Source organism: Athene cunicularia, assembly GCF_003259725.1.
Source record: "Athene cunicularia isolate RWA chromosome 14 unlocalized genomic scaffold, athCun1 chr14_part1, whole genome shotgun sequence".
Lineage (NCBI taxonomy): Eukaryota > Metazoa > Chordata > Aves > Strigiformes > Strigidae > Athene > Athene cunicularia.
Genome location: NW_020799118.1, coordinates 15,738,833 through 15,758,170, shown reverse-complemented (window position 1 = coordinate 15,758,170; position 19,338 = coordinate 15,738,833). Strand labels below are relative to the sequence as shown.

General features: G+C 51.7%; 2 protein-coding genes across 4 annotated transcripts in view; one reads left to right on the top strand and one right to left on the bottom strand.

Annotated features, from left to right (window-relative positions):
- CCDC78 (coiled-coil domain containing 78) overlaps window positions 1-16,995 on the top strand; it is a 24,859-nt gene extending 7,864 nt beyond the window's left edge. Inside the window, exons 2-16 of one of the 3 annotated variants that reach the window (XM_026858731.1) lie at window positions 2,605-2,655; window positions 2,926-3,054; window positions 3,264-3,350; window positions 3,619-3,798; window positions 6,942-7,103; window positions 7,187-7,237; window positions 7,922-8,010; window positions 8,587-8,665; window positions 9,158-9,283; window positions 10,376-10,587; window positions 11,218-11,389; window positions 12,088-12,131; window positions 13,792-13,858; window positions 15,580-15,680; window positions 16,378-16,995. In XM_026858731.1, the coding sequence (XP_026714532.1) occupies window positions 2,623-2,655; window positions 2,926-3,054; window positions 3,264-3,350; window positions 3,619-3,798; window positions 6,942-7,103; window positions 7,187-7,237; window positions 7,922-8,010; window positions 8,587-8,665; window positions 9,158-9,283; window positions 10,376-10,587; window positions 11,218-11,389; window positions 12,088-12,131; window positions 13,792-13,858; window positions 15,580-15,680; window positions 16,378-16,501 (1,656 nt within the window). In that variant the 5' untranslated portion in view covers window positions 2,605-2,622 and the 3' untranslated portion in view covers window positions 16,502-16,995. Of the gene's footprint in view, window positions 1-648; window positions 2,656-2,925; window positions 3,055-3,263; window positions 3,351-3,618; window positions 3,799-6,941; window positions 7,104-7,186; window positions 7,238-7,921; window positions 8,011-8,586; window positions 8,666-9,157; window positions 9,284-10,375; window positions 10,588-11,217; window positions 11,390-12,087; window positions 12,132-13,791; window positions 13,859-15,579; window positions 15,681-16,377 lie in introns of those variants that run through there. The other 2 variants (XM_026858733.1, XM_026858732.1) reach the window with 2 other exon arrangements.
- Window positions 16,996-17,163: 168 nt separating this feature from the next.
- Window positions 17,164-19,338, bottom strand: part of FAM173A (family with sequence similarity 173 member A) — a 21,498-nt gene continuing 19,323 nt past the window's right edge. Inside the window, exons 2-4 of the mRNA XM_026859216.1 lie at window positions 18,805-18,969; window positions 18,220-18,270; window positions 17,164-17,604 (exon numbers count right to left, since the gene is read on the bottom strand). Coding sequence (XP_026715017.1) covers window positions 17,416-17,604; window positions 18,220-18,270; window positions 18,805-18,969 — 405 coding nt within the window. The 3' untranslated portion in view covers window positions 17,164-17,415. The remainder of the gene's footprint in view (window positions 17,605-18,219; window positions 18,271-18,804; window positions 18,970-19,338) is intronic.

Sequence of the window (19,338 nt, the reverse complement as noted above, 5' to 3'; positions counted from 1 at the left end):
GGGCAGGCCTGCCCCCAGAGGCGTCGCCAAGGAGGGGCCGCGCAGGCCTCGGCCCGTGGCAGCTCCCCACACCCGCTGCGGCCTCCGCACCTCCAGGCTCCCCAAGCGTATGGGCCCACCGGGGGATGCTCCCTGGACACGGAGCAGCCCCGCCTGCAGGCTGCTCTGTTGGCTGCCCAGGGGGTTTCTGCTAGACCCAGGAGTGGATGCAAATTCACTTTGCTGGCGCTGGAAGCCAGATGGAGCCAGTCGCTGTCTTAACGCTGTGCTGGGCCCTGCCGAAGGCTCCCGAGAAGGCATGAAGGCGAGTGGCTCTTCACTCAGGGCTCACCATGAGGGCCAGGGCACTGGCAGAGTGAGGTGTGTGTCCCTGCCAAGGGCTGGCAAGTCTGGCTGCTGCTGGAGGAGAGGTGATAATAAACAGTGGGCATTGGTCTGGTGGGCTAATTGCTTTGAAATCTTCAACCAGCTTCCTCTTGAGCTGGTGTGGATTTGGGGAGTGGTTTACACATCTTTGAGCTGCATGATGGGTGAGAGTTTTGTACCTCAGAGCTTGCTCACGATCCAGCCACAACAGCTGTGTTAAAAGTATCCTTGACAAGAAGAATGAAAGAAAAACTCAGTGCAGAGTTGGCATTTCAGCTTTTAGTGGTTAACAAAACATACTTTTTGTTTGTTTTTTCTCTAGAGCAGCAATGGAGATTTTGGGCTGCAATGACACCCAAAACCCTCATTCCTCTGTCTGATTTTGCTGTTTGTGGTGCCAACCAGGACAAAAATTTGCTTCATATTTCCAAACCACAGGAAAAGTGGTCACTGTCATTTCTGGTGCTGGTACGGCACCTGCCACAAAGGTGGTTTTGCCTGTCTCACAGACACTGCAGGATTGTAAATAGTACTGTGTATGTGTATGTTCATTAGTCTTATATCGCCATCTGCCAGAGGAAATGGGCCACCCTGAAGCTCAAGGAGCACCTGGCCTTGCTGGCATGATGGAGTGGGGTGTCAACCCTCCTGAGTCGGGTGTCTTGGCGTCTGGGCACGCTGCTGCTGGGCTGGTGCAATCCCTGGGCTGGTGTGGGCTGGGAGTGCCTGTCCTTGGGGGCCCATGTGGGGCTGAGAGCCATTGGGAGACAGAGTGTTCCTGGGGAGAGGAGCTGCGGCTCTGCTCCTTCTTGTGCTGGAGCACCCGCCAAAGACTTCCGAGCCCCCAGCACTGTGGGCGGTGTGTGAATTTGGCTTTCTGCTCAGCAGTGGGTGTAAAGAGACTGTGAATTCTCATCAGCAGTTTCATTACCTTAATAAAATTACTTCAGGTCTGTTAAGTTCTTTTGCAGAAAAATAAGATGTAATTGCATGTTTCATTAGCTTCTCCTTCCCCCAAGCCCCAAAAGAGCTCATCCCTGTGTCTTGCTTCCATGGCTGGTCATGCAATCCACGTTGTAGGGCTACAGGATCTTCTCCAACAGCCTGGACCAGATGCTACTGGTGAGGAGCTGGTAAACTGCTTGCACAGAGCTTCTGTCAGGATGGCCCCTCTCCCTCTTTCATCCTCTTAGCTTTGACAGATACTAAGGAGTTATTCAGAGCTATGGTCTTACTGAATGTTATATTGTCAAAGCTTTTCTTCTGTAAGAGACAGATTCTTACTTAAACTCACCCACTCTACAGAAATAGCAGTGATAATAAGCCCAAAATGAGGAGATTAAAAACTGGCATTAGTTTTACTCCATGGCTGCCATTCACCAAGGTCTTCCAGCATTATCCACCATGTCTTATGCTCTCTGTTACCCTCACTCTTACACCAGAGACACTGTTCAAGTACCTTTAGCTTTGCACACACCTGGGAGTTATCCTGTTCAGGCCTGGATGATCACCAGTTGGTGTCAGTGGCAGCGTGTAGACCAGCGCAACCCAGATCTAGCACTATCTGGACTATCAGAGTTTGTTTCAGTGCATGCTTTGCTTTGAAACTTATAGTTTTCCACATGGCATCTCTGACGCGAAGCAATAAATTGGTGAAGGTCTTTCCTGTCACCAGCTGTAGCTTGGTCAGAGCTCAAAGATCCTGGCACACTTTGGATGGCTCATTGGCACAGGAGATACAAGGGCTGTAGAGATCAAGAGAAAAATGCCTGGAAGCAAGTTGATGTTAGATGCTACTGGATGGTCTTGGAGCAGATGGTTGAATTAATGGATTAATTAATGGGTTAATCAGATCTTAAATTCTCTAAAGATCCCTGCAATAGAGAGGGAGGCCATCCCTACAGCCAGGTTTGGGGAATGGTCCATAATATAAACAGAGTGGTACCTCCTAACTGACAATATTGTTTCACTGGGGGTGTCTGCTAAGCTTCTCGTTTCAGTATCTGCTGTGTGCCATTTTAGGAATACAGAAACCTCTTGACAAGTGTAATTTCTTTTCCTCTAAGAGCTCCTGGGGTGCCTGTAATAATTGGCTCCACCTTAAAATCAAAGTGGATGCCACCACCCTCTAGTAACCAAAGTTGATAGCAACATTGCTTGTGCTGGACCTCGAGGGAAAAGTTGCTGCTGTAGAGATCCTTAGATCTTTCCTTTGCTCTTCTGTCGCTGCCTGCAAAGATCCTGGCCTCCAAGCACATGGATTTTGGAAGTGTTGCAAAGAATGAAAACGTAAGTACCCTGACAGAGGACGTGCAGCATCTTGCTAACAAAAATGTAAGGTCTGCAGCCCCTTCCTGGGTCATGGAACCAGTGCTCTGCAAATGAAATCCTAATCTCAGGAGAAAAATGGCAGCTGAAAGTCCCATCTACAATCTATTCAGGCTCTGAAAAGCTGGATATGCTGTGCTCTTCCACCAGCGCCGCAGTGGGAGAATAGCATGGGGGAGAGGGGGGCTCTGCAGGCTGGCACCAGCTGTCAGAGCTGTTGTGTGTCTCTAGGTGCAGCTGCAGGATAGGAATGAGAGGCTGTACCAGCTTGGAGATGTGCAGGAGAAGATCGGGAAGCTGGCTGGCTCCAAAACAGATTTGTCAGCCAGAATGGTCTTCAGTGAAGAAGAAAAACTGAAGGTAAAACAAATACTTTTGGAGCTGGAGAGAACTGAGCTGTGAAGGCATGTGAGACCAGTAGATCTGCAGTGGAAAATCTGGTGGGAAATGTTGGGGCCTCTTTCTACAGGGGGTGTATTTTGCTCAAATTCCCCTGTGTGATCTGTTGAAACAGTATGTTAGCCTCAGAATCAGTCCATGGGCTTAATGATTTCCTTGTTCTCTCCTAGATTTCCAAAGACCTCACTGATCTCCAGATAGAGACAAACAAAATGAAGGAGCAGCATGAGGCAGAGAAATTTGAACTGAAAAATATGGTATCCAAAAGTTTGAAGTATCCGGTTTCAGCTCTGCCAGTACCTTTATCCAGAACTGCAGTTTGTTACTGTCCATCTTTGCTTGGCATATTCTTCTGGCTTTAGCTAGAGCAATGGATTCCCCTCCAATGCCCCAGATACCATGAAACTCACATGGAACTCATATCTCTTTAAGTTACAGCATGCCAGAACCTGTTTGCCCAAATAAATGCCCTGTGATTGCTGCTGGTCTCTGCCACAGTCTAATTCTGCTGCTTTCCCTCTGCAGATCCTGGCCCTGGAGAACCGTGTGCTGGAGCTGGAGCTCTGCAGTGAGAAAGTCACTGGGGAGCGAGATGCCTTACAGGAACGCCTGTATGCTCTGGAGACCAGTCGGAAGGAGCTGGCAGATGAGTACATCATTTTGAAAAGCAACTACTTGGCCCTAGGCAAAGAGCTGGACCAGGAGGTGAGACAGGCTGCAGTGTTCGTTCAGGTGTTCTCGACACCATCTCACAATTACCTGACTTACAGACAGCTTGGCTGGCTTTGGATTGCACATCCATATCACAGCTCAGGTCCAGTAAGGTTTGTCAGCTGTGAGACAGCGTAGCTTGGGCATGGTTTTGTTTTCAGAGCCCGGGGATTTCATATAGCATGGTCACCTTCTAGCAGGGCTTGCAGAACCTGCTCTGCTCAGCAGGGACAGTGCTGAGCCCACGCTGACCCCCAAGCTCTTCTGGGCACCCCGCTGTCAGAGCCTTTCTCTTTTCAGCCATCGCAGATCCCTGTCACTAGGAGTAACGAGGAGGTCACTGCGGGGCTGGTCCGAGTGCACGTCGCAGGTCCCTCTTGACTGCCAGCATGCTTTGTTTCCCTTTTTTCTGCATGGCTTGTGCAGGCTGCACGTGAACTGATTGTAGTCACTCTCATTTCATATGGTGGCGGGAAGAGGCCTGGAAGTTTTTGAGGTTGGCAAGTTTATAAAACCACTCAATATAAGCAAGTTTCTGATTGTTCCTTAAAATATAGCAAATTTCCTGGTGACTCTTACCTCAGCAATTATTAACTAAAGTCTCTTGGACCCAGATTTGTGTATTTCTTTGGCAAGAATAGCTACTTCAATAGACCTGCCTCTCTTTCCTCCCTCTCCCCACTCCCACTTCTCTTTCTTTTTGGATTGAATGACTGACACCCTCCTGCCTCCCTCCCCCAGCAGATAGTTTAGCTGGTTCAGCCAGATGACCTGGTTTACCGTGCTGGGCCTGTGCAGAGCTGTGATGGGAAGATGTGGGGCTGGCCCCAGGCATGATGGTTTCCACAGCGTCCAGTCTGTCTGTATGGTGAGCACTGGTCTGCAAAACTCCAGTAGAGGAGGATTCAAGGTCATGATCATCCCGTTGCAAATGAGTTAGAGACTCTTGTGAAGCTACTGTTTGTCTCCCATAAACTGAGAAATGGAAGTTTCTTACGAGGAGGCAAGCTCAGCTGCTTGCAGGGGTGTGAACCTCTCCTGTTGTCCTGCCAGAGCATGAGGCAGAGCACATGCAGCTGACTTCCAGCAAGGCAGCACGCTGCTGAGACACAGTACTGCCAGGCTCGGGGAAGAGAGCTCAGCACTCAGCAATCTTCGTTGCTTCTTGTCCCCAAGGGGGTGCCATATGTTTGACAAAAATGGGATTTTCAGGTGGCTGACATCTCTAAATGATGGGTTTAGCAGGTTAGCAGTTAATAACACACTGTTTTCACATGCATCCTGGAATGTTTCAGAGAGTGAAAGCACATGGATTCAGTTATGTGCCTGGGGAGCATCCTGAAGAATTGGTGGAGCAGGGTCCAGAAGCCAAAGGTGAATTCCCTGGTTGTAATCGGTAGGCTGAGGGTTTTACCCCAGTTTCTTGGCTCCAACTACTGAATATCCCCCGCCTGAAGCAAAAGAGGCTCCAACTTGGCAGGCTTGGCAGGACTTGTTGCGGCATGGGCCTCTTGCTCATTATTTTCCCAGTGTGGACTTTCCCGAAGGAAATGGGAAAAGCAGCCTGTGGTTCTGCCCCCTCCCCTTCCCCGGCGCTCTTCTGGGGAGACAATGAACCTTTTACACATTCCCAATTACAAGTGCTACTTGTGACCTTGCCAATATGTTGTCATGGCTGCTTGGCGCAGAAGCAGCTCGGCGAGCTCATTCACAGTCCCTTGTACGGGAACAGTTAGAGCCTCTGAATTGTCGTGGCCCCCATTGTACGGCTCGATTCACACATCGCCCTGTGTCTGTCCCAGGCAAAGGAGCGCGGCGGAGCTGGCCTTGCCGGTCCCTGGGGAAGTGCCTTCCAGAAGATGCCAGTCAGGCACTTTGTGCCTGTTTTCTCTCACTGTAAATTCTTCCTTTTCAAGACTCTGACCTTTCCTCGACTCTCCGTTTCCTCCTCCTCTTTTGTTCAGCAGGCTTACGCCGTTTGCAGCGGCGGTACAAAGTGAGGCTCAGAGGGAACCCAAATGGCTGTGAACTGGTTCCACGCCGGGGTTTTCCCTGGAGCTGGGCCAGGCCTGGGAGCGCAGGGGAGGCAGCGAAGCCCATCGCAAACCTGGGGCTGCCTCTTTCTTTTGCTAAGCTGGTACTTCTCTGCTTGTGTGACCCCCTCTGATCAAATTGTCAGGGCTGACAGCTGCAGATGGATCGTTTTCGGTTGGAGAACAAGCAGACTGTCTCTGCGTAGCTGTCAGTTTTCACAGCTGTATATCTCACCTCTTTGTCAGCCTCTTTTCTCCTCTCCTCTCTCCCTCAGCCCACCCTGTGCTATCTTTTGATAAGCTATTCTCTCCACGGATGACTCAGATGACCTCTGCCTCCCATCCTCCCAATTCACTGCCATGGTAACAATTACTCAAGCTTGTCCCCAGTCATAAACCCCATCAAAGCTTTGTTATCTACATAGAAACCCTCCCGTGAGACATGAATTCCCCTAGTGTTCCTTCCAGATCACCTGTAACAGAGCCTTTCTCATTCAGATCCTCTTTATCTTTTGGAAATGTGTCACTTCACACCAGCATCACTTTGAATCTTGCTGCCTACACGGTGCTGTGGGCTGCCTGCTGCTGGAGGGATGCATTCAAACAAAACTGGAATTAGCTGGGTGGCGTCAACCTAGATGGATGGAGATTTGGCCCTTCTCTTACACTGTGGAGTCCAGCACTGGTCGGAGCCATTGTATGGGGAAAGCCATGCCTGAAGAGTTGGGAAGCCATGTGGAGGGTATGGGGTTAGAGCGAGGAGGGGGGCTGGAGGTCAGGACGGAGATGTGGTGTCAGAGCCCTGTGCCCAGGGCTGGGCTGGCACCGGGATCTGTATCTGAATGCGAGAGCCAGATGGGCAAAGGGAGTAAGGTTACATGTGAATAATCCTGATGCCTGGTGATGAGAATTTCCATGAGAATTAGAAAATCACTGATATCTTTGGACATGAGAGAAAACTAAAATTAAAACTTACTTTCAGGAGGGGATGTGAGTGCCTGCCTTGTGTACACACCAAGAACAGTGGGTATGTGTTGAACAGATAGCATGTGGAGCCCGAGAGGCAGGATTTCAGAGCTCTTTCCTTCTTGTTTGACCTGGCAGGCCATGAAGAATGAAGAGCTCAGCCTAGAGCTGCTCAGCCTGGCCAATGCGAGGAGCACCCTTCCCCGCACAGAGGGCAACTGCCCCCCTGCCATGGCCGATGAAGCCTCTGCCGAGCTGGAAAGAGCGAGAGCAATGGTGCATCATCTTTCTGCTCCAAAGGTGAGGACCTCTCTGCCCTGTTGCCAGCTCCCTGGAGAGTAGGGATCTAACAGGCACCTTCTTCTGTCTCTTACTAAAACCAGCCAGAAGATGTAGTTGCCTCTGAACATGAGCAGCAAAAGCTGGAGAGAAACGTGAGTGTGTGGGGGTCTGCTGCTGGATCCTTGGGGAAGCAGAGGGGGAGTTTATTCCGACTGTGGCTGGCACCTCCTGGTGCTGACTTCAATTTTGAGGTTGAGATAATGCCTTGATTTATAAAAAAAAAAAATAATTTAACTGTACAATTGAAAAAATGGGACTAGAATAACTCCTGATCTTGTGCAGACAAAAGCTGAGAGAGGGCAACTGTCGTTCCCTCAGTCAGTGCTCACAGGTGTACAGAGGCAGGAGTTTAACAGCCAAAAAGTACAGAGGACAGTTGTTGATTTTCTTCTTGCCAATGCTTGAGAAAGACGGGGATGATAAAGCACCCAAAACTGAGAGCACAGAGATGTCCCTGCCTCCTTCCCATCTGCAGCCCAGGCAAAACCAGCTTGGGCTCCGCCACCAGCTCCTGCTGGGAATCTGACTCTTAGCATGAGAATTTCCCTTGGGAGAGTGACACATGTGCACCTCCATGTGCCCTGTCTCCAGATCAGACTCTGGTTCTGGCATGCTGCAGAGCACTGGTTGCTCCAGTTAAACCTGTCCTTTCCTTAGTGTGTCACTGCTCAGCTGGACTTGTGTTCAGCTGGAGGCTCTCCTCGCTCCTTCCCTGTTCACAAGTCCCTCTCTTAGCTCAGCCTTCTGTTTCATCTTCTTCTTCGTTTGTCCCTCAGTTGCTTGGAAACCAGGATCACATAAAAGTGGAGCTTGAAAATCTGAAGAAAATCTATGACTCGCAGCAGCAGAAGCTGGAAGAGAGAGTGTGAGTGTTTGAGGGCACGTCCTTCTGTTTGGCTGGGCATTTATGGAGCTTCTTGTAGCTGAATTTGGTCCTTGGGGAGAGGAGGCAGCCTGCCTTTGGTGGGGTTAAGGGGGGTAAATGATGATTCACCCTTGGAAGAAGTGAGGCCTGGAAGCAAAACCTGATGTTTTCAAGGCTTTCAAGAGCATTAGCTGTCTGCTTAAAAGTCTACTTAGGTACTCAACTGGCCCAGGCACCTTTGAAAATCCACCTTCTGTGGCACACAGAGCTAATGTGTGACAGCCCAGAGAGGAATCCAGCCCCAGCCCTTGCCCCCACAGCGCTCATTCCATAGGAAGACTGGGATGGGGTCAGTGTCCCAGAAAAGGTTGCCACAGGACACCACAGAACTAGACTCTCTGACTGGGGAGGACATTTACCTTTGGCTGCGAGAGCTCTGTGGCTGCTGGGGGCTGGCAGCAGCTGCTGAGAGATTTCTGTCATCCTGTAGCGATTTCCTTCCCAAAACTGGCTGCTTTGGACCTACAGAGAAGTTTGGGGGTTTTAAATAAACACATCTTCTTCCTGTGTGCCCAGGATCGCAATGGGGAAGGAGCTGCAGGAGGCAAAGGGAGCGATTGGGGACACCCAGCAGAAGTTGGCGGAGCAGTCAGGAGTAAGAGCAGGCTTCCTTCTGGCACCCAGGGTCTGGGACTGTCCCTGCTCATCCACTCCTCATGGGTGCCATGCACTTCTCCTGGGGCTAGCAGGGGGTGGATGTCTTGTATCGAGGTGCTCTGACACGTCTCCCTCTTCAGGGAGTTTGTCATACCAAGGTGCTCCTCTCTGCGCAGTTTCCTTCTCCCGGGGGTGCGATGCACGTGGTGGAAGGTGCTGCTTGCCACAGGTGGTGGGAGGAATTTTGTTCACTGATATTTAGAAAGAGTTGGTGAAATCACCAGAGGGGGGGAGGGATTGCAAATGACAGAAGGTAGCAGGGGAATAGAGACTATAAGCATTTCCAGTGGAGTCCTGTGAAAACCCAGCACCTTCCTAGTTTTAGTGAAGCTGAATAGCTGGAAATGAAGCCCCCCAACTCTTAGAGAGTTTCTTAGTGCCCCTTGGCCAGAGGATGAGGGCAGCAGCGAATGTGTTTGCTGTGCCTTAGGTGCTGCTCACCTCCCAGAGCCAGCTGCAAGAGGTGGAGGCAGAGAACTCCCAGCTGCAGCTCCATCTGAAGGAGCTGAACGAGGAATATCGCTCCCGGCTTGTGCAGTACATCAAGGATGTGGCGGTGGGTACCCCCAGCCCTAGGGGCTGCCCTGGCCTGGGAAGGTCTCTCCATGCAGGCTGCCTACTTCTTGCAGGCTGCTGCTGTTCCCCTCCTTGCTGGGCTGGGGAGCAGAGCAGTGGGGCCTGGGGAGCCCAGCTTGCAGCTTGGGAAGCCGTGCTTGCAGCTGGAAGGGGGCTCTGTGCCCTCAGCTTGGCCTGGAGGAGGAGATGCCATCCCCCCTCCCCACCCAGATTTCCTGTATGGCCACACGGAATGGTCTGAGTTTCTGCTGGGACAGAAAAGTCAGATTACTTGGATTGAAAGATCCTCTTACTTACTACGGCTGCCTTCCAGTTGGCTTCTAATCCCCATTGCCCTGACAACTTCCCTGGCAAGGCCAGGTGATGCCATTTCTGGCTTTGTCGCTGCCTCCATGGTGACTCTGCTGCTGTTCTCGCAGGGAGCTCTGCCAGCCTCCGTGGTCAGCGACAGAGCCGTGTAACGCCAGTGCCTGGACCTGCTCTAAGAACAAGCAGCTCTGATGTAGAGTAGGGCTCACAGAGCATGGTGAGGACTCAGCACAAGCAGGCGATTCAGGCAGGTTCACACACAGATACCTGATTATACTGAGCAGTGAGACCGGGAAGAAATCTCTTTCTATCCCCCTAGGTAGCAGTAAGCAGGTTTTGACAAGAGTTTCTGTGCTGGGAGAAGGCTGGTACTGAAGGACACAGTGTGGTGATGGATCAGGAGACTAAGCAAAGGAAATTTTACTGTTAAGAACAGTTTCATTTCTAACAGAGGCTTGTTGAAGCATCTCCTAGCTAGCAGTGAGAGCGGGGCACAGTGGAAAAAATACGGGACTAGAAATGGTAACTCCCAACACCAATCCGTGTTTCCCTAGGCAGGTCACTGATACAGTACAGATACCTTCTCTGGCTTGAAGGGATACACTGGAAGTTATTTAGTCTTTCCTGCTTTTCAAAAATGGAAGATATGCCCTGTTCTCTGTGCTGTTAGCACAAATATGCCTGGACCTTCTTTGTGGGAAATGGGTTATGTGCCTTAGGGAGTGACTTGGTCACCTCTGTTTCTTTCTCTGTGTGTTTAAAGGACTACATGGACACCAAATCCAGCAATGTAATGGGGCCTAGTAAAGCCCCAGCTGATCGTGCTCCCATGAAATACTTTGTGGACAGCATGCTGAAGGATATCAGAGCTTCCTACAAGTCTCGGGAAGAGCAGCTAGCTAGAGCAGCACGTGGCTACAAGAAACGCCTGAAGAACTTGGTCAAGAAGCATGAGAACCTGCTGATTGCTTATGGGTAGGGCTAAGCCAGGGTTTGGGCTACATCTGTCTCTTCAATTTATTGTGAAGGACCAAGTGGAAGTTCCCTGTAGCACCCAGACCCCTGGCTAAGAGGGAGGCAAATGGGGCTCCCAGGTGGAGCAGAGGATCTGGAGTGCATGTTTATCTCCCTGCTCTTCAAAAGCCAGGAGCAAGGTGTCTCCAGCTGCGTGTCAGGGCTCTGGACCCCCTGGAGCTGCTTTGCCACATATGTTTCTCCTGTGTAAAATTTAGGTTGAGAGATTGATTCCACATTGGATGGTGTGGAAATGCAGAGGTACCACAAATAACTCCTGCCTCCCAGCCTGTCCCTGCAGTGCTCTCAGCTCTGCTCCACAGCTCTCAGCAGCTTGGGCTGTGGGAAGCAGCAGAAATTCTTGTGACATAAAAGCCACAAATAGCTCTAGGACAAGCTCCCCTCAGAAACACTCCCAGGAATATTGTGCATACTGCTGGGCTCTCCCACTTATCCTTTGCAGGTGGATTGGCTCTTGGTGGCCAGAAGCCAGCAGGTCCCAAGCAAATGGTACCTCCATCAGCAGCAGAAATGCTCAGTGTTGTTACCTAACCAAAGCTACCAGGGAGTAACCCCTTGGGCATGTTACAGGCTCCAGCGAGAGCAGATCCGCTCCTTGGGCAGCAGCACTATGGATTGTGGCCCTGCCGAGCTCCACTTTTCCATCACAGACCCAGAACTGCTGACAAACACAACCCGGGAGCTGAACCGGCTGCGGGAAGATAAAGCAAAGCTGGAGATGCAGCTACATGAATTGCAGAAGGTGGTGGCTGGGCTGCTTGGGTTTCTGCAGTGGTGAAACTGGGGGGCGGTGGGGAGAGTCCCACAAGTGATAGATTCAGCCTCTTCCTTAGGCATTCCCTGGGGGGTTGCTGTGTCTGTGGCACAGGCAGAGGCAGTGTTTGCTCACTTTCTCATTTTGGGAAGAGATAGGATGTCCTAGCAGTCCCCTCGTTGCTTCAACCCTGCTGCGTAGGCGTGAGTTACAGTTAGATCCGGGAGGCTGGGCAGCCCCATAGATGAGGGTTGCTAAGCTCTGCGAGGGCTGAGGGGTAGCAGATGCTGTGCGAGATCTGCCAGGCCAGTGGATTCACTGCTAAAAGAAGAGGTGAGTAAGGGAGGATAGGATGGGGTTTTCTGTTCTGGAATGCCTTTGTCTCAATCTGAATAGCTAACTGAGCAGGAGACCACAGTCAGAAACACACCAGCCAGCTCCACATCCTCCCACTAGTTCTCCCTGGGCAGAGACATGTCTCTTCATTTGTGTGAGATGCATTTATTTAAAAATTCAGAGGATGGGAGACCTAAACCTTAAGATTGTACTGCACATCACTTCCTTGCCAGGGCACTGGTGGCTGTTAGAGTGCTAGGATATGTTGTGCCACTTCAAAGTAACAGGGTCTGTGGTGAGAATGCAATGGTTTAATGCTTACGGGAATACTGTTCTTCCTTTGCTTTCAGAAAAGACTGAAAGAAGCCTCTGCCTTTCCACTGTCTCCTGAGCAGTAAGTGCTGTTTATTTCTCGGGATATTTTGTAATTCTGAGTTCTCCTTGCTGTGTAGATTGAGGAGTCTTTTCTGCTTTACTTGGAGACAGTAATAAATAGGGAGAAACTGAGCTGATAGGGACTCATCTGAGAAGAAAAGCCAGCTGTCATCTCAGTGCAGCATTTCCTGTGGTGAAATGAGTTGGTCATTTGGGCCTTGATCCAAGAAAGCTCTTAAGCACATGTTTGGTTTAATCAGGTTTTTAGTCCCCCTGATCTCTTTAGAAGCTGAAGGGAAGCATACACCCAAATGCTTTGGTGGATCACAACCTCAGAAAGGCAAGTGAAACACCACCAGTTTGGGATGGTCTTGTTTCTCCTCCCTTCCAGTGCAGAAGCTGGGCTGGAACCCTTAGATGACCCTGCACTGATACCTCCCTGGCTTCCTGACATGCCCTTTATTTGCTCATTTTTGATGAGTCTCTTCCCTCTGCTCCATTATTCTGTTGAAACTTTATCAGCTATAGCTGTGGAGAGGTGGAACAAAATGTAGGAGAAATCTGAGCTGGAGCTTTCAGCCTTTTAAAATTTGATAGAAAACATGTCAGGTATTTCATTAACTGGATGCCAGCACTGAGGAGTTGGTCAGTGCCTGAACCACAGGGCTCTGGAAGTGTGTCTCTGAGAAAACCTTGAGCCTTAACCAGGCTCTGCCATGTTTTCCACACTGAAAAGCTATAGTTGTCCTTGAAGAGATGCATTAATTTTGGCAGACTCAGGAACAAGACACAGAAAGACCAGAACCTGAATTTTAGTGATGGATCTTGTTGTTAAGGTGGCTTGTTTTAGCTGCCAAGAGACTCCATACATTTCAGACACTTTTTTTCTGCATGCTGATGGGTTTCTCCATGCTGTTACCTTGTTCCTCTGGCTAGAGACACGAAGCCCAGTGTTACCACAGCACTTCAGCTATAATTCCTGCTGCTTCTCATCTTTATCAGCTGCGTGGCTTCACTGTTTATTGTTCCCCTTGCTTCTGCTCCCATGAAATCCCAGCCATGACTTCCCGGGTGCCTGGGCTGGGAGGCTGCAGCCACCAGAGGGAACTCTGGCAGTCGCAGCGGAGCCACTCTTGAGCACAATGCATTCCTTCCTGCATACAACCCAAATTCCCCGAGCATCAGATGTGACCTGTATTTTGCTTATTCAGACTGAGACAGAATAAGAAGAACTTTCCCACGGCTGGGCTGCACAGACAGCTCACCTATCATGCTCGCTGACCAGAATGAGTGGGTTTATGCTCCAAAACATGAAAAGCGCCAGCATTTAGCATTGATCACTCTCTATTTCCATCAAATTCAGGCCTGCAGTGTCAGGTTAAGGACTTTTTCTGCACGGAGTCCTCTGATGTATGGGTGTTGATGTGAACTTGGAACAAACCCAGCCGTCACAGTGGGGAATCCCAGGTTGGCAGAAGAGCTGTGACTTTCGTGCCCAGGCACAAGGATGGCACCACATGCCCCAAGAAGTTTGGGGTATCAGGAGAGAAAAGGTTCAGAGTGCTGGGGTTTATGGTTGGATGGGCATGAGTTGTGTCAGCCCCTGAAGAGCTGTGTGGCCTGCAGATGGGCTGGATTTGAACATCTGGGTATGATCAAAATCTGCTTTTCTCTCCTAGGCACCTGGATGAGGAGGGCTGGGCAGAGGTCAGGAAGCAGCTCCGGGAGTTCACTCATACCACCCAGGTAAAGGTCTGGAACAGCGCATCTGAATAAAAGCTTATCGCTTACCCACAGGTCATGGATGTGCTGCTGCAGCCAGCTGCTGTCCTGGGGGCAATATGCTGCTCCAGTCTGGAGCAGAAAAGCTTTCCATGGAGCCTTGCTGTGGCTTTGGCCTCAGCCCACCAAGTGATACTGGCAGGTCCCCAGCTGGTGATGTATGAATGTTTTACTGTCCCTGCTACTAAAAGGAGAGAAGCCCTTACAGGTGCTCATTGCTGCACTGTATTGCTCCCTCCTGTGTTTGAGCACGAGCATTTAGGCATCTGTATAACGAACTGGGTCTGTATTCAACCGGGTTCAAGTCTAGTCTGAATCTGAATCAGCTTCCCAATCTGGTTCCCCCTGGGTGTAAGGACATTTGTGCTGCACTTGGGAATGGGGTGGCCCAGAGTGGGGAGGAGAACTCTCCCCACCTGCAACGCCACACTACAGCACCCATGAGACCGCCATGCTGTTCGCTGGGAGAGGGCTTGGCTGAGGTGGGGTTTGCCATCTGTCAGTGGTGGCAGCGGTGGGAAGAAGAGTTGGTGCTGGTATCCCTGCTACACTGACTGCCACACACAGGGAAAACCAAGCAGAGGTTTGGTTTTCTGTGGTAGATGAGGCTGTAGGTGTCCTACCAGCCCGCTTCCATGTTGTGCCTTCCTCTGTCCACGGCAGCCTAAGGAAACACTCCATCATTCTCTGGTCACATGAAGCTAAACACCTAAAATGTGTGTATCTTTGCAGCCAAAAGAATCACAGAATCATCTTGGTTGGAAAAGCCCTTGAAGCTCCTCCAGCCCAACCATGAACCCCACACTGACCGTTCCCAACTCCACCAGATCCCTCAGCGCTGGGTCAACCCGACTCTTTAACCCCTCCAGGGATGGGGACTCCCCCCTGCCCTGGGCAGCCCATTCCAACACCCAGCAGCCCCTTCTGCAAAGAAATCCTTCCTCAGAGCCAGCCTGACCCTGCCCTGGGCAGCTTGAGGCCATTCCCTCTGGGCCTGTTGCTTGTTACTTGGTTCAAGAGACTCATCCTCAGCTTTCTGAACCCTCCTTTCAGGGAGTTGTAGAGGGTCAGGAGGAGAGGCCGTGACTGAGAGGCTGGAGCACTGCACTGGGAGCAGGTCCTGCTCCTGGGCATCTCAGGGGTAAGCTCAGTCAAACACCTCAGATCCTCCTGGTGACACAGGGACTATGAGGTTAGCTTGGGTAAACTGGTGATCTACTGCCCAGAGACACCATGGGAAAAAGTGTGTTTTTATCTAAAAGGGAAGGTCACTTCCCTTTGCAACAAACTAACAGTAGGAAGGTGTGAAAGCTGCATCTGAGTGCCAAATCTAGCAACTGCTTCTCCAGTTGTCTGTGAAGCTTCTGAGGGAGTCAATCCTGGCTTGGCAGGCAGGGGTTACTGGCCCCCATGCCTGTGCTCTGGCCAGGGAAGGCTGCCTGCTGCCTGATCTGCCTGGCCGACGCCCTGGGGTAGTGGTGCCTGCAGAAAGCTGCACTGTCGCTCTTGTCACCAGGTTCCTTTCCCGGAGCACATCAGTTTTTGGTTGCTTCTGTAGCTTAACAAGTGGTGCTGGAGCTGAGTGATGAGGGAGTGGTCAGTCTCACCTGGCAGAGAGTGACTGAGCAGCTTTGTGCGCATCTCACAGAGCTCCTTGTTTTCTCCATGTTTCTTTGCCCCTCCAGGAGGATTTGGAGCAGGAGAGAAGCCAGCTGCTGACTCGGGCGATCATGGCAGAAGAGCAGGTGTCAGAGCTGCAGGAATACATAGATAAGCATCTTGCAAGGTGAGACAGTAGGATCCCCCTTCACGTGTCCTCTGCTTTGTGCTCCGAGTTTATCTCCCAGGCTAATTGCCAGTAACATCACTGTGCCCTCCATTCTGTCAGCACCTGACCTGGCTGCTGCCTTCCCACCGCGCTGCCGGCACAGCTGATGTCCTGCAGCACATCCAGCTGTGCGAGCAGCTGCCACCATCCCTTGTTCCACAGGGCAGGGGGGCAGTGTCTGGCTTGCCCAGCCACATGGCTCCTTCCCTGCGTGTTCACCCATCCTTTGGAGAAAGCTAAGAGAGGGGTTGCCTAAAATCTAAAGCCTTCCAGCAACCCCTAATCTATGGTCCTCTCCTCCCCAGCTCCTCAGGCCCTGAAGCAGGAAGAACAGCTGCTTGGGTAAGGGAGGGTGAGAACAAGCAGTGGTCCAGCTGTGCCTGCCATAACTCCCGAGCCAGCTTGGCTGTGAACGCAGGTCAGACGTGTTGCTGGTATCGTTACCTGGCAGAGCTGACAAACACCTTTTCCATGGCAAAAGGTGGTGGTTTTCTATCAGGGCTCCATTCCCGGCGTGGCTCAGTGCCTGGGCTGGCTGCTCTGCATTAACTGCATGGCCTTAGCACACAGCAAACCCAAGGCACAGTGTACGTTTAAATGGATGGCTCAGGGTTGTGACTACACGGGCACTGATGGTGCTGCTTCCCCACTGCAGGTACAAGCAGGAGATCCTCAACTTGAGGAAGTTCACAGATGGTGAGGTGCCACACGTGCTTGGTGCTGGGGGTGCTGATACTCATTCACTGCCTGGAGCCAGGACCATCAGCCATGAACTGTAGCTCTTCACCACAGCTCTGAGGAGCAGCACGATCATAGGAAAGAGCGGGATTTAAAAGGAAGGAGCTTTCTGTGGTGTGGACTGGCCAGGGCAAGTATCCTTCCCTGGCTGAGAGCTGGGAGGCACAGTGAGGGAAACCATGTGGGTGTTCTCAGTCTCAAATTCACAGTACTAAAATGAGACAAGACAATTGCATCTTGTCTATCCTCTGGCCCCTCAGCTGTAGGAATGCTGCTGTTCCCTGGGCACATCATGCCTCGGGACACAGGGTCGGGTTCCCAAGCAACTGTGGGGCTGCAGGGACAGGTTCCTGTTCCTGTGATAACACTTCTCCTGGGTCAGACCCAGACCAGAGTCCAAGGGCTAACTCTGCTCCTGCCTTTGCACCCCTCAGCTTCTAAGAGATAAGCCAGGGCTGGTTCAAGCTAGGCTTTGGTCAAAGACAAAGGGAATGGGCTGTGAACTCTTTTTTTCCTCTGTATTTGAATGGAAAAGGGAATGTCCTATAAGGTGAGCAGGGCCACCGATCCTTCAGCAGGAGGTGAGCTGGACTAACTTTCTCCTGAGCCGCCTTCAAAGGGACACAGAGTAAAGCCTGAAGCCAGAAGCAGCAGCTGCTCTGGCTTCAGGAGCACCATGAAGCTCAACGGCAAAGCGAAAGTCTCAAGGGGAGAACTAACCAAATGTTTATTTTGAAAAATTAACTAAGTAACAAACATACAGAAAAGAGGCACTGGTGACTTAGCCCTTAAATCCTGTGATAATTCCAGGAAAACCGAGGGACTGCCACCCTGCAAGTCCCCAGGAAAAAGCCTGGCCAAGCAGCCCTCCCACTGCTGTTCTGAGCTGAGCCCAAGGGCCGGAGAGTCTCTGACCCCTACCCCTGACTCAATGCCAGGCTTAATGAGGCTGCTGTTAGACTGGGCTTCCCTCTGCGCTGCTCTGTGCTGCTCGCCGCACCTCCTTCATGTCATAGGCCCAGACTTGCTCCAGCCCCTGCCCAAGGGTGCTGGTGGGGGTCCAGGAGGGGAAGGGGAAGCGTCCAGCCACCACCCGGGCTTCGTCGGGGAGTTCTGCGAGAAGCTTGGTGGCTAGGGGAGGTTTCTGCAGAGAGAGACAGCCAGGGCCAGGCGGCCTTAGGAAACAGTCCCGTCATGGCAGTGCCACCAGGGACCACAGGGCAGCTTCTCGGCACAGCTGGTGGGTCCCAAGCAGGCAGCAGCAACCAAAGACCCTTTCAAAACATAGGGCTGATCCCAGCCCTGTGTATGGTTGGGACTAGGACTGAGTAACAAGTGATAGGATGAGAGGAAACAGACTCAAGCTGTGCCAGGAGAAGTTTAGATTGGATACTGGGAGAAATTTCTTCACAGAAAGGGTTGTGAAGCACTGGAACAGGCTGCCTAGGGAAGTGGTTGAATCACCATCCCTGAAGGCATTTAAAAGACCTGTACATTGGCACTTGGGAACATGGTTTAGTGGTGGGCTTGGCAGTGTCAGGTTAACGGTTGGACTCAACAATCTTAAGAGTCTTTTCCAACCTAACTGATTCCTGATTCTATAAATTCAAGTGGTGCTGAACACCAAACCACTCACAGTGGTGCCCACTTGGTCTTATTTTTTAAAGAGTCTCTGCCACTGTCCCAGATTATCTCTTTTCTAAGACAACCCTCCCTCGAGCTCGCCCGGAACAAGTCAGGGTGCAAGGGACTGACTTACCACACTGGGGGCCAGGAACACGATCACATTGTAGCAATCAGACAGGTTCACCTTAAAAGAGAAGGAAAAGGGGAATAAAAGAAGCAACAGGCAGAGGGGGAACTATTCCAGTGGCCAAATGCCTTGCAGGCAAACTTCTGAACCTTGGAGGAAGCAAAGATGCCCCACAACGTGTGGGACAGGGATGTGCTGGTGACCAGGAGCTGGGTGTGAAAGCAGCGCCTCTTGCAGAACACCAGCCTCCAGCATCATCCCAGAACCACGTTCCCTGCTGGGTTTTCTCCGCTCAGGCTGATGCCAGCTTTAGCAGCACGTCTCAGAAGGCCACCATGTGTCAGCAGCCCCTCAGATCTCTTCTCAGAGCTGCTCTAAGGAGTGCTGCTGCCTGCAAAACCAGCAGCCAGCCCCGCGCCACCCAGGCTGCCGTTCCCCTGGAAAGCAGGATGGTTCTTCCTGGGAGCCACGTGGGTTGGAGAAGGAGCAAGCAACCATCAGCAAAGCCTGCCTGAAGATGCAGACCAAGCCCTGGCCCTGCCCTAGCTATGGCCAGCACTGAGCACAGCCAGACCCTCGGGACACCGTTACCTTCCACAGATCTTTCTTCAGGAAGGAAACCTTCCCATGGTACCCAGCCTTCCAGGCCCGGTAGCTGGAGAGACACAGCAGCCAGGGGTTGAGCTCATAGCCAATGGCTGGTCTGAGCCCTTGCTTATAAGCTTCTACCACCTGGAGAGAGAGAGAAAGTTGCAACTAAAATGAACCTCAGTGTCCTGTTTGGGGCGCAGAGGCTGTTGCCCAGCCCCACTCGCTCCCTCCTGCTGGCTCACGGGCAGGGTGACCTCCGTCCTCGGCACCTTTCAGGTGCAAAGGCTCTTTCCTCCTAGAGAGGTTGTTCCCACCCTGCTCACTGCATGAGATGTCTTCTAGGGCCACTCAGGGCCACCTAGAGCTGTCTAGGGCCACCTAGAGTGGTTTAGGGCTATCTAGGGCTGTCTAAGGCCACCTAGGGCCATCCAGGACCACAGCCAGGAAGGCCACCTAGAACCACAGCCAGAGGCGGGGCTGCAGGTGGGTGGGGGGCTGCCACCCGCCCTCCCGGTGAGCGCAGGCCCCCTCCCT